The 14,054-nt window shown below is 42.5% G+C and overlaps 1 protein-coding gene and 1 long non-coding RNA gene across 7 annotated transcripts; one reads left to right on the top strand and one right to left on the bottom strand.

Annotated features, from left to right (window-relative positions):
- Positions 1-460: 460 nt before the first annotated feature.
- Positions 461-4,763, top strand: LOC124649822. 6 transcript variants are annotated; one of them, XR_006986805.1, is made up of 6 exons: positions 461-736; positions 840-1,053; positions 1,586-1,831; positions 1,969-2,075; positions 2,495-3,502; positions 4,368-4,763. It is a non-coding gene; the product is annotated as an uncharacterized LOC124649822 (long non-coding RNA). The 6 variants fall into 6 exon arrangements; XR_006986808.1 differs by lacking the exon at positions 4,368-4,763 and adding an exon at positions 1,461-1,547 and having other exon boundaries at positions 1,641-1,831; positions 2,495-3,985; XR_006986807.1 differs by lacking the exon at positions 4,368-4,763 and having other exon boundaries at positions 1,641-1,831; positions 2,495-3,985.
- A 5,053-nt stretch (positions 4,764-9,816) lies between these two features.
- Positions 9,817-13,775, bottom strand: LOC124649819 (receptor-like protein kinase FERONIA). Its single transcript, XM_047189388.1, has 2 exons — positions 13,646-13,775; positions 9,817-12,960 (listed from the first exon to the last, which is right to left on the bottom strand). The coding sequence occupies exon 2, from the start codon at positions 12,738-12,740 to the stop codon at positions 10,116-10,118; it is 2,625 nt and encodes an 874-aa protein (XP_047045344.1). The 5' UTR covers positions 12,741-12,960; positions 13,646-13,775; the 3' UTR covers positions 9,817-10,115.
- Between the last annotated feature and the right edge of the window lie 279 nt (positions 13,776-14,054).

Raw genomic sequence — 14,054 nt, 5'->3', positions numbered from 1 at the left:
ATAGTGCGCTGGCGATCTGGACAAGTGCCGCTAAAAGTTTGATGCGAAAGTGCCGGTGAAAGCTGATGCGCACCCGACTGTTTTGCACATAAGCCCATTTAGATTATATTAATTAATCTGCAGTCCATGTAAAAAAAAATCCGCAGTCCCAGCTTGTACACAACCACCCATTCCATTCGACACGGAACCCTGGCGGGCCTCGTCGATCCCCAGTGGCGGCGGCGGCCTCGTCTCTCCTGGCGGCGGCGGCCTCGTCGATCCCCAGTCCCCACGGGGTCCCGCCGGCCCCCTCAACCCCGTCTGCCACCACCGACCGCCGGCCCCCTCAACCCCGTCTGCCATCGCTGGTCCTCCGCCCGCCGCCATCGCTGGTCCTCCGCCCGCCGACCGCGAGGGAAGGAAGGCGGCGTACCCGCCCGCCCGCCCACCACCACCGCGGGTCCTCAGCTGGCCGCATCATGATCGCCGCCCCCATCCTCTGCGCCACCTCTCCGTCGTCTTCCGGCCGCGTGTGGTTGGGGCGGCCACGGGTGGAAACCGGGAGAAGGGAGCCCCCTTGTCGCGGTCCTCCGCCACCTCGCGGATCGGCCCCTTCGCAGCTTCGGCCATGGTGGCAGCAATACCTTGGCCCCTCGGGAGAAACTGCTCGATGGGGCCCTCTCGATGGACGCTGATCACCGGGGTAGGCGCCCGCGCGGCCACATCTTCGACGAGCCATGATGTTTGAGGAATTGAGGTGCGTGGCCTTCTCCCCATGGACCAGCTATGTTTAATCTACCTTCTACAGCCAAGTGTGTGGAACTGACTTCAATTGTGGTATCTGGATAATTGGTGTCCAGTATGTGTTTGTGATATTGCCTATGCCGGTGAGCTTACTCAGCCCGGCATGACAACCACGACCAGACACATAGTCAAGTACCTCGCTGGCAAGGCCAAGGCGTACGTGAATGAGTCACACCGACGCTTCTGCGGCGCACATCATGGTGTTCAGCCACCTCAGGCCAGGGGACCTTGAACAATGGTATTTCTGTGCTGAGAGGACACTGCACCAAGGTGAGCCATTCAAGGAGTATACAATTCCTTCATTATTGGTGGTAGTGCTCCAAATTTCTACATGCGGTACTTTATACGGTAGTCTTACCTTGCTGTGATGGCTAGCTGAAGATACAATTAGTTGAGCATATAGGACAGAAGTATTGTACTACAAGTTGATTGCTCCATTGAACTAAGCCCTAGTGAATATATGCTTTAGTGATGTAAAATGTTATCTAGCCCCATTGCATTTCGTGCTTCCATTGCATTTTAGGTTGCTGGGGGCTAAGCGTTTAAAACTTCATGACTTCCTGTTCTAAGCTTGTCAGTTTGTTTATAATTTAGAACAATTTGGTTTGGCGTGTTCAGCTCCTTTTTCTACACGCATACACCATATCATTTTTTTGGTTGGGACAACTGAATGCCAGTTTAGGTAACCAGTTTAGCGTCATACTCCTCAAGGATCTTTTGGTGGTATGGTGCCGACGACGGCATGGCTCTGTTAAGTTATTTAGGTAACCAGTTAGGCTTTTCTTCTGAATTTCCTTTTCAGAAGGGCATGTTTGGAGTTCGGACACAAGGGTAAAAGTATTGCTTTTGCGTCCCAGAAATATTGATCTATTTGCCTTGACGAGAGGATGTCACGGGGCAGATCCTTCAATTTGTGCGTCTGCCATCTATCTTTGGACAGTTCCTGATGTGACACAAGCACTACAGAACACTGAATCTACATTTCTTGAATTACGATGGTATCATGACAAATGAGACTGAGTGATCGCCACCAAAGACAACATTCGCTGTAAGTTGGTCCATCCATGAGTCTATAGGTTACTGAATATAATGCTGATGGACTCCACTTGGACTATTGCTTGATTTGCAGTGTCATTTCTCACAAGGCAGAAATATTCAGTAAGCTAATTTCTACAAACTTTACAGGATGAGGTCATGTTTTTATATGAGAAAAAGCCTTGAGAGCTGCTGAGAGAGGCCCTGTCGTGAATTGCTGACCGGCTGTTGAGCATGACTCTGAAAAATCTTCAGAGGTATATCCCTTCTTTCGTTCCTACCATCTACATTTTAAAGAGCTTAGATTCAGACATTGTTTGTCCCATTCACATCAGGACACCTCCATAAGGGAGTCTGTGGTGATTACATTTGATTGTCTATAAGACATTCCAATTAGTAAAAGGCAAGTTAGTACCTACATATAAATGAATTCAGCTGGGTAACCCATTGTCCATAAGCTGTTTATTACCCTGAAGAAAAAGTTAACATGTTCTGTTAGATATCAAGATTGTTATGGCTAGAAAATTTGAAGTGGTCACTGAGATTTAAACTAGATAATTTTATATAGCACATTGTTTCCCTTTATATTTATGATCTTGCAAAACAGTGTATGTTATAATCCTATTTCCATTCCCGCACCATGAATGTTGTAAAGTGACCATGTTTATGCTCCCAGATTGTTAGTGGGACTGTTATTTTCATGGAGTAAAATGACAAAATACATTAAGGCCATGGTGCCCATGGAGTTCTCTTCACCTACGACTAGATCTATTACAAGCAATGTAGGTAATTTGGTGTGCAAATTAGTCATCACCCTTGATACCTTTTTTACCAACTCATAGCATTTTGTATATATTTTATTATGTACATCCTGCATAGATATCGAGCACAGCAGAGATCCTTAGAACCATTACAACAGAATTGTTCATTCCACACTTTCATTGCTTATGAAAACTAATGGTGCAAACCATGTTATTGTTGCTTCTTCCTATGATAAATTTTGGTCACAAGGATACTTGTATATTTACCTCGAATCTGTGATAGATGATTGATGTAAGCTGCCACTGGAGTAGGAATGCAATAAAAGGTCCAGAATTATGTTCTTCTTAATACTTCTGATGTTCACTCATGATTTAATGTTTCTCTCTTGAGACGACAAACCACTTTTGTGGAAAAGAAACTCCATTCGTTGCTAAGGACCAAATCATACATATCAGATCCATTTACTCGCTGGAAAGAAATGGACAAGGGGATCAGTTTACACGTAATAGGAAGTACTTGTGCTAGGAAGTAGTACGTGATCTAAATCTCCGATTGCCAGGATAGCTATTAGTAAAAAAAAGGTTATTGCTGACAAAGAAAATTGCATGTGCCTATATGTTTTTAGCTCAAAATCATACTTGAGATAAATTGATGTTGCTGTCTGATTTAGCATATCCTGTATCAGACAATGCCTTTTGCTTTGATTGCGCTTTTTTGGAAGTGGTTACACATTCAAAGATTTGTTCACTATAGATATGATTTGTTTAAATGTAGTTTTATAAGTTTATATACCAAGAACTGAATTTACCTTACCGAGCCAAGGCACTGACTTCTCATATGCATATATGTGTGCCATAGATGTCAGGTAACACCCGTGAGTGAATTCATCTCATCCTCAATGCCTTCTATTCTCTACCAAGAGGTAATTAATGCTTTGCTTCCACGATCTGATGAAAGTCTGGATGAAGGTGCTCTATTTTGTGTGTTTTAGTCACATGGGATTCCTACATGATCACCATGGGCACTGTCCTGAGGTTGGTTGGAGCAACAAGATCTTATGTTGCCACTAACTTCTATTGCAATTCTTTGTGTACCTGACTTCATGAGACTAATGTGAAAATCAGCTCTCAGCCAGAGAACACTTTTTTCCAGCAGTACGAGCTCCCAGGAGATAGTTAAGTTCATGATTTTTTTTTCGTGGTCATTGTTGATTTATTATGGTTAGTGGTCATCTGAGAATAAGGAGGGGCATGCCTTCCACAACTGTCTGTAGTCCAGATTACAAGTATAGACCATCGAGGTCCTAATTGCCTCATTTATATATACCACAATTGTCACTATATCTCTTAAATAATTGTGCTATATACCACAATTGTCAATGTATCACGTCATCCGCTGTTCTGAATTTTCTTTGCAACTCCATTGGGTTATTACTTACGTTTTCTTAATTACAAGAAATATAGAATATTTTGGACTTCCATCCATTGAGCGTTCCTATTTTTTTCCCCAAGCGAACCAACATGGGATCAATTTTCATTACCATCAAGATAGCGAAAAATAACAGGTGTTCAGAAAGTGAGCGTTTCTATTTACATAGCGACAATTGCAAAGAACGGCACGGCAAAGCATGCTAGGTCCATCTAGTATGGGAGTACTACTCAGCCATACTCACAGCACACACTGAGTTGCCCCCGGCGCATTTAGTGATGAGATATGGGCACTGTTGAATATTTGCAGTAAAGTAGGATATGTGCATGCTTGATGATTCTGATCCTTCTCTTCTTCAGGTGGAATGCAGTTGAGGTCGAAGAATGCCGTTGGAGAGACCAGAGGTTGCCGTGGTGGTGCTTGCCGGAGATCATGGCGAGATGCTCTGCTGGGAGAGGAGACCTCGCCGGCGAGGTTGGGGACGAGCTGCTGGTTAAAGATCATGTAATGATTTTGTAATTTAGATGCTACTTGCAAATGTTGGTTCCATATCCTATAATTTAGATGCCTGGCTACAATTTTAATGCATGATCAGGTTACTGTGTTTGATTAAAATACCAGGCAATATGATAAGTGCATATATTTGTGCAAGTACTATGATTATTGCTTTGTTTTGAATAGTGCATGTAAACATAATCAAAGGCATTGTTGAAAACAGCCTTCAAATGTAATATAAGGCATCATTGAAAAGTGTAGTCAATTTTTTTTATGGCATCTTGAAAAGTGCCACCAAAAAGATTCAATGGCATTTTTAAAAGTGCCAGTAAAAAGATTTCGTGACATTTTTTGAAAAGTGCCGGCAAAAAGATTCTATGGCATTTTCGAAAAGTGCCATCAAAAAGATTCCATGGCATCTTTCAAAAGTGCCGGCAATACTAACTAGCGGCATTTTTGGAAGTGCCTTAAAATACAATTAGCGGCACTTTTTTAAAAATGCCGGCAAAGACCTACCTCGACTGGAATAAACGCAGCATTTTTTTTTGTGCCTTGAAAAATCTTTACCGGCACTTTTGGTGCCTTTGCCGGCACTTTTTTGTGCCGGCAATCTGGGTACCTGACGCAGTGCCCCCTCCTTGATCTGGGCAGGGAGACCTCTCGACCTTCGCGTGCAGTCGATCCCAGCGAAGGATCGATCTGTGCACCATCTCCTCCTAGATCAGCGCCAGCTACCGAGATGATGGCGATGGTGGCGGAGGCGATATGCGGCTTGGCACCAGAACGAGAAGGGAGGCGGCCTCGACTACGAGTGCCGATTTTGAGAGAGATGAACGGGGCGAGGTCATTTGCGCTACCATTCCCTATTAATTTCTTACTGCTTTCAACCTCGTGCGTCTCTCCCCAGCTCTCTCATTTTCCACTCCTGGAAACTGGTCTAGCCTTGCCCCAAAGTAATCTGGACCAACCCAACTCCTCTTCTTCCTCAATACGTTTGGATCAGAGATTTATCATGTCCGCAACGCTGCTCAGGTTTATACTCAAACCCCCTCCTTCTATTATCAGTTTATTTTCTGGCTGAGGTTGGATGTGCTCATGTTCTTCCCATTTTTGCAGCAAGATTGAGAGAGAGGTTGTGCTTGAGGCGCACTGTTGGATCAGGTGTGGGCTCTCCACGGAGGGATTCTACTTCCTTTTAGTCCCCTTATATTGTTACTAGCACTTATTTTCGTTTTCCAGCAACTTGGTTGATTATGTTTTCTTCAAGGTTTTAGTTTTACTGCTACGTAGAGACCCCTGTTGCTTTATAAAGTTAATGAGGAAAAAGTTGGAAAAAATAATGTACTAGGATAATCTTTTCCTCTCCTGTTAGTGGTGGTGAACAGGCGGTTCATTTTAGGTGTGAAAATAATTTGAATATCCATAGCATTTGTTACAATGATTATATCATCATTGTTTTATTATGAACCGTACTCTATAACTACAAACGATTTGAACTACGTGGAAGGGAAAATGAAGAGAGGGGAAACACAGTCTGAACTTTTGGTATGAAGAACATGCAATATAGGGAATGGGCTACTTTGCAGATGAAGTGCAAATGAGAATTATTTGCTAGGCTCTTTCTTATACCAGGTTGTATTTTTTAGTATCACTTTCTCAATTTCAAGCAACCATTCTTTTACAGATGAAATTTTGATTAGTTGCTCCCCTCTTGCCGTGTGCTAATCATTTTGATGCACTTTAGCAGAACATGGGAGGCTATGCAAACATGATAATCAATACAGGGGAAAGTGTGAAACAAAATCAATTTTGATGGTATTTTTTCCAAGTAAAGATTTTTCTTTGACAGTAACGTTAAGTACAATGTGATTGTAGATTTCAAGTCTGATGTCTCAAAAATTGACATAGGATTTCTTCATTATCAGCTAGCTATTGGCCATAGTACAATGGGTATCTCTTTTCCCTGTAACCTTTCATTAATTTTGGAACAAAGATTGCCATGGACAAATATTGTTGTGCTGACATGCTGAGCTGAATGCTACCGGATGCAACAATTGCATTCATCACTTTAGATTGGTTGATTAAGAGGCTGTGGAAGTAAATTTCAGTTCACTGCACTGTGCTTGTGACACTAAAATAAATTGTGTGAAATGTCTAGATGTTATACCGGTTCGTCTTTGTAATAGTCACCCGACCATAATCATTTAGATTGCCTTGCAACTAAGCCTTTATTTTCAAGAAACTTACCCTGACTGACAAGGAATTGTTCATGCTTTACTTGCATCTGTCTATCAGTGGAATTTTTAGATGTGTACATATGATGTGGAACATTCCATTTGTTGAACTTTATCCACACAAATACCATTATTCTACACGATCCTAAATGGGTATTGTTTGTGCCCTAGCCATTTACAGTTTCTCTTGTGTGCAATTTGGACATTCTTCTTATTCACACTTTGATCAACTAAGTATCTCCATACAAGCTATATATTGATTCGTGCATCTTTCCTATTCAGTATTTTGTACATGCCTTTTATTTATAAATTCTGTAGAACAGGGGTTATGAAATGTATCTACATGTTGTATTCTGAACTTTGTAGAGTATTCAAAGCTGACCTGGGATCAAATCGTTGGTCATGCCTTTCTTATAGCTACTACATGATTTGTTTCCCTTTATTGGATGCACACTTCAAATTTGTTGATTCTCACATGTTTGGAGCTTGTGATGAGTACCTAGAAGGCTTTAGAGGGCCGCATTGTTGTGGAGCGGTGGCATCCTGACTTCACACTGTCGAAGGTGATAGTGGAAGACAAAGATTCACAAAGGAGAATTCAGCTTGGCACTGGAAAATTGGGATAGAGATATATAAAGAAGTGGTAGGGTGCTACATATGAGGAAGAAAAGGTGCGGCTCTTACGAGGATGAATAAGGGTGGGGGTGGAAGATGAAGATGTTATAGGCAATATGTTGTTGCAATGTACAACAACATTGATATGGCCGGACTTCTTTTCTTTTTGTTCTTTGACGAGCTAGTTTGTGAACTCACTTTATTGGCTAAGCAAGTTGACCTGTGTATGTGAATCATATTTCCTAATATTTATAAGTTAATGCTTTCGTATCGTATCTTTTGGCAACGTTGTAACTTTTTCATGTTGTTTTTTCAACAAAATTTTAAGGGATAATTTATTATTGTTATTTTCTGGTGTTTGCGCCGCCTGATTTTTAAGATAATGTGCCAACTTTTCATTTTTGACCATACGTTGTGTTCTGACAACCAAAATACAATTTGCAAATAATTGCAAACGATCACGATTCCACATAGTCTGGACAACTGAATATCTCTAAACATAAACATAAATATTTTACTATGTTTCTTTAGTACTCAACATAATAATGAAGCATTCATCTACGGAAATACATTGGGTTATTTTATTTTTTACATTATGTTCTCTGGAATGGTAAAAAAAGTGGTTCATCTTTTTTTTGCGTGGAAAAAGTGGTCCATCCTGCACGGTGGCTGTTCTACATTGAACATTTTTGTGTGAGTTATTGTACATGCTAATGCTAAGCATATTTGCTCAAATACCATGAAAATGAACAAGAAAAATGTCCCTAACATTGTACATCAATTTCTTAAGAGTGTTGATGAGTAGATATTTATTAATACAAAAATATTTTGTTGAGTGCTACTTCAAAACAAAGTAGAATATTATGGATTTGTGAAATATGTGTGGATTTTTAATAAATGCAAATCTTTCCATGTATTGTATTAACATGTTGTGACGAAATATATCAACCGTAGCAACGCACGGGCATTCAACTAGTTTGTATGTTTGATGAGTAGAAATTGTTTATGTATTCATAGACTAGAAATTGCAAAAAAAAAAAATAAAAAAAATAGGGCACCGTTTGGGGACGTGGCAGACGCACCCAAACATGGCACCACACAACAAGGTCGATGGTTAGGGTTGAAGGCAAACCTTTTTTAAAATTTTGATGACTAATGATTTTGCTCTCGGTAGCTTTGTAGTGTATTCATGCTAGTGGTTACTTATTGAGTACGGGGAAATCCACACATGGAGTGACAACCCACCACTTGAAGGATGTACATGCAAGCTTTTCAACCGTAGTCGACTGTTCAAGCACTTTCATCGAACGCCGTTTGAGGAACACTAGGAAGATGCTCTAACAGCTGTGTCTGGCCAAATTTGTGGCTACTGTATATACTAGTGGTAACCTATGCAACTACATGTCCTAGCTATCTTTCGATCTGACTTCGTGAAAAACATTAAACACCATTTATCACCATTTGTTTTACAAGTTAGATACATTGAAAAATCATAACATTTCTAATAAATACATTTTATTCCTTAGATAGTTTTCTTTTAGGCTTTCCATAATATGTGTTGCTTTTCCACTATTGTTACCTGCTCACAACTCCTTAAATTCAGATTCACATCAATTATTTTCATAGATGTTTTTTTGCTTTAACAATATTGCATTTGTTCTTCTTTAGTATATGATACACATGCTTATGTGTATTCTAGGAAAAAATATTGCATTGGTTAGCCAACTGTTTGAGATTTTTTTTTTGGATAAGGGGAATATATTATATCACGAAGATACCAATTACACACAACCTCTATAATAGCGCAGTGCCCTAATGACACTACAGATGCACAGTTGGAAGAAAGAAGAATTACAAAAAAGAAAAGTCCCGCTACCGCAGTCGATTCCTTGTAGCAGCGTTCCAACACTAGCAAAACATCACCAGAAATCCAACCTGTCGAAAAGTGATGCCTTCAAAAAAGAAGCAGTGCACAAGGGTCATAGTCGCTCAATCATAGATCAGAGGTTTTCACCCTGAAGAAAGTCTTCACTCACAAAACAATGACTTAAACAAGACCATTGTCAGGCATAACCAATTAAGGCCAGACCTTATATTTTCACCCTGCAAGGTAAGACTATGAACTTCTCATGTGTTGTCACCTCCACTTTCAATATCGCTCCTACGAGTCACCAATCACCGAGCAAGTTCCTCCTCTCCACAAAGACTAAGCCCACCATTGCTAGTCTTTATATCTCGGCTTTCATGGCATTCTTGGCCACTGACTTCACCATAGACCGTGGAGATGGATCCATAGCTCTATACTATATAGCTTAACTGAACATGTGTTCAATAAGGTGTCATATTCAACAGATCAACATACACATCGAGTTGCATATGAAACCAAGCATGCTCTTTACAAGAAAGGGAAAAAAATCCCACAAGATTATTTTGATTTAAAGAATCCCCTTTGTTTCCAATGCGCTGAGTTAAAATATCCTTACCGATCGGCCAAAAGAGACCCTTAGGCCTTAGCTTACATTCACACAAAATTCAGATTGACCAGGACGTAAAAAACCACAGCTCCAATACCTTAGCGACATCTATACAGTTACAGCGATATTTATGTCTGGTAAGGAAGATGTACAAAGCGTACTCAATTGCTCAAGTAGCAAGATTCACGTAAGTAGTATGCACTTTCATTAGCCATTATACAATGATGAATACGCACTGGGATACACCATGCATGAATGTGCACAAGGAATGCAATCCAAGCTTGCAATTTCACCTGCCATCTGGATGCATGAGTTGTGAGAATATAGTGCTTGGCGTGAGCCCATCTGACTCCACACTCGCGATGCTCCGGCCAGTGATGCTCATCGTCGTTGTTGTGGTAGTAGATGTGCCTGTCGATGGTTCGTCTGACTGCATCCTGGTCACGAGAAGAGGTGATGCACCTGATGATGATGTTTCCTCTATGAAGCTGCTATTGTCCTCATCACTTTCCTGCAACTGGAGTGCAAACTCAAGGCTCCAGAGGACGTCACCCATAGACGGCCTGTTGATGCTGTGATCAGCCACACATTTCTCTGCAGTCTCTGCAAATTTTATGAAGCACGGGGGAGTGATTTTCCCTTGGAGCCACGGGTCAATGATCTGGCCGAGCATGCCTTTCTTCTGGCAGCGCAATGCCCAATCGGCCAGGCTCACTTGCTCTTTTGGAAGCGAGGGGCTCAAGGCAGGGCGTGCACACAGGACCTCAAACAACACAACTCCGAAGGAGTAGACATCAGATTTCTCGGACAGCTGTTGCCTACGGAAGTACTCAGGGTCAAGGTATCCGAAGCTGCCCTTCACAACCGTGCTCACATGGGTGTTGTCCACATTCGGACCTGTCTTGGACAGCCCAAAGTCGGAAACCTTAGCAACCAACTTATCATCCAGCAAAATATTGGTCGTCTTGACATCGCGGTGGATGATGGTTTCCTTAACGCCCGTGTGCAGGTAGTACAGTCCACGGGCAGCACCAATACAGATCTCAAGGCGCTGCTTCCATGAGAGTGGTGGATTCTTGGTGTTGTACAGGTGCTCCCGCAGAGTTCCATGGGACATGTAGTCATAAACCAGAATCATCTCACTCCTATCCTCACAGTAGCCAATCAGGGACACAAGGTGGCGGTGGCGGAGCTTGGACAGCATCTCGATCTCTGTCTGGAACTCATGAACACCCTGCTCGGACATTGGGTTGCAACGCTTGATTGCTACCTTGGTGCCACTATCTATCTCTCCCATATACACATTCCCAAATCCACCTTTGCCAAGTAGGAAGGCTTGATTAAAATTGTTGGTGGCAGCCTGAACTTCAGAAAATGAGAAGTGGCGACAAAGATTGGAAGGTAGTATTGACGTGTGGCTCCCGGTGGTGGCTGTAATTCCTGATGTGGTTGATTGTGTTCTGCTGTAATCAGAGAGAGGAGTCCACTGAACATCTTCAGATTTACCAGGATCCTTTGATATCTTCTTCTTTCCTCTGCAGATGACACAAATGCCAAAAAATGCGATCAACAGCACTGCGAAACCACCAACAGCTCCACCTATAGCAGCACCCTTTGATTTCCCGGCACCAGATGCCCCGCTAGGATTGGCATCAAGCTTTGGCAGAAGTGGAGGATTGAGCCCAGCAAGATTGTTTGGTCCATAAGCCTGAAGCTTGAAGACCTCAAGACCATTCAGTATTGCATCAAAGTATTCAGGTCTACTTGAAAGATCAGGGTGAAGTGCAACCCACATGTCCACCTGACCGGAACCAGCAATAATGATAACATAGTCTGTGTATGCTGTTCTGCCGATTCCTCCACTCCAGACAATGACATCCATTTGCTGCTGTGCTGTCTGGTTATTGATGTAGATGAAGAATGACCTCTGATTTTGCTTGATAATAGGATACTGGATTTCACAGAAATGGAACCTTAGGAGGTAAGAGAACCCTGCATCAACCGGTAAAATCCATGTAAGGTTGTAGTTGAGGTTGATCTGTGCAGTTGGTCCCATCGATCGAGCTGTATCATAGACACCAACTGGCGCGGTGTAATTTGGCACATTGGATGTATACTCAATAGTCAAATTAGCATCTTTGGAGAAGGTCACCCCAGAGCCACCAAATATGTATGGAGAATCATTGTCCCATGAGCGGTAAAATTCCGAATCATCTCTCCGTGAAATGGCTTGGCCCCCGACATTGAGCCTGTACATAGTCTGGAAGCCTGTGTCAGGGCTGAATGAGAATGGAGCAGGGTTATCACCGTTGACAAATCTTGTGTCTGCTGCTGTGAAGATGTCAGGCGTGGGCACAATCTCAATGCCATTCACAAATGCATAAGAACCATTATGATGTGCTGATGGGGCAAAGGTGAGGTCTAGGCTACCTGTAGAAACATTGACTGAGAATTCACGGACAAGGTAGGCAGAATTGATGGCCAGAGCTGTTTGAGAAGCGTTGAACTCATTTAAGAGGACAAGATTTCTTGTCGTGATACTGAAGTAGGCGTCGGAGACAGCATAGTTTCCATAAGCAATCGGATAGAAGTAGAGGCGTAAGAACATTTGGCCTGAGCTGACAGGGAAGGAATATGTGTAATTCGAAGTGAAGACGCGGGCAGTCATAAATGGGACCTTGGAGGGGAGTGAAGGATCTTGATATAAAGCAGTGGCTGCGACTCCTTTCACTGATGGCGCAAACTTGGAGGCAGTGTCCACGTCCCAAGTACGCCCACTATCATCATCGTTTTTGTTTGATGATCCACAATTTAGGAGGATCTGTCCAGTGGCAGTAGAGCTGTTACCAGCTGCCACGGCGAGTGACAGAAGAGCCAACAGTGAGAGGTTCACTAGTAGAGTTGAGAATGCCATTGCAGTTGTTGGTGTACCAGGATCAACAATCTAAGGACTCCCTTACATCTATATGCTACAAGATGGCATTATGAACAGTTGCATAATGGCAGGAGATTGGAGAATTTCTCGGAGGGATTTTTTTCTCGGAGTGATTTGGGCCAAAATATCAGAACAATTGGAGAGTCTTGAGAGCTAGGATGGGTACTATTGTGTAGGCACACTCATAGAGCTATAGAACCTACAATTACAACATGAGAAGCATAAAATTTAGTAAGCTAACTATAGTTAATCGATGCAAGGCAGAAACATCCAGGGGTCTGAGTACTAATATTGCAAGAATTTCAAAAAGTTAGTTTATTCGACTAATTATTGCAATTATTTCAGCAAACTGAAGTTTCTGGTACCACCAAAAGATGGAAACTGTACCAAAAGAGTAGCAATAGGTAAATACTGCTCACTAGTGCAACCCTCCAGTATTCTTAGTTTCTTTCCAAAACAAGTGCAAAGAATTGGGAACCTTTGTGAATCATTACAAATTTCATGAAGGAAAAAAATGGCATCAAGAAGAGGGAAGAATAAAACATGAACCGACAGTCTGAATAATGATTCTGAATCTCGAAAAAAACAGTTCTATTTTGCTGAGCGGACTGTCTATTTATCTTGGTAGGTCGGAGATCAACAGATCATACGAAGAAAAGTGTAAAAACCAAACCATCTAAACATGAATACCCCCAATGGCTGCCACTACAATCGCACGGCAGATCTTTGAGTAATGAAGTGAACTGTAGGAAATCCCTTGCCAAATTTGGCGCGAAAACTGTAACTACGGAACCCCAATAATGAAGCCACAGAGCACATCCAACCGAATCGACAAGGATAAAAGGACCTCGAAAAGAATGATGATGATGAGGAGGAATGGTTACCTGAGGAAGAGGCCGACCTCGTGTGAGAAGAGAGATGGAAGCCGCGGGAGCGGTGGAGGCCCCAGCGCCGGCGGTTACGGCGCGTTTGGTGGGCAAAAGTGAGGAGGAACTGAGCATACACCCCTCGCTGAGGTGAGTGCTTTACAGTAGAGAAAACTGGATGGTCGTGTTTGGCTGCTAGGTGGACTTGGACCTGGAAGTCGGGGCCGGGGGACAACGATGGGATTGGTGTGGCCCGTGGCCGTTTGTGTTCGGCCTGGTTGGGTCATACAAAATTCCAATGCAACGCCCCCACTGGTCGAGTGGACACTCATCATGTGTTTAACTAAAAAGAACACCTGCGGGTTGTTTCCTTCGATTATTTTTCAGTTCTTGATTGATGATTGCTCCCTGGCCGTGCAAGATATTT

This window comes from Lolium rigidum, chromosome 4 (genome assembly GCF_022539505.1).
Source record: "Lolium rigidum isolate FL_2022 chromosome 4, APGP_CSIRO_Lrig_0.1, whole genome shotgun sequence".
NCBI classification, from domain to species: Eukaryota; Viridiplantae; Streptophyta; class Magnoliopsida; order Poales; family Poaceae; genus Lolium; species Lolium rigidum.
Note: the sequence above shows the minus strand (reverse complement) of the source record. Positions and strands in the feature narration are given on the sequence as shown.

What these genes read in the sequence shown, in the direction of transcription:
- LOC124649819 (XM_047189388.1), bottom strand. Translation starts at nt 12,740, where the DNA reads ATGGCATTCTCAACTCTACTAGTGAACCTCTCACTGTTGGCTCTTCTG.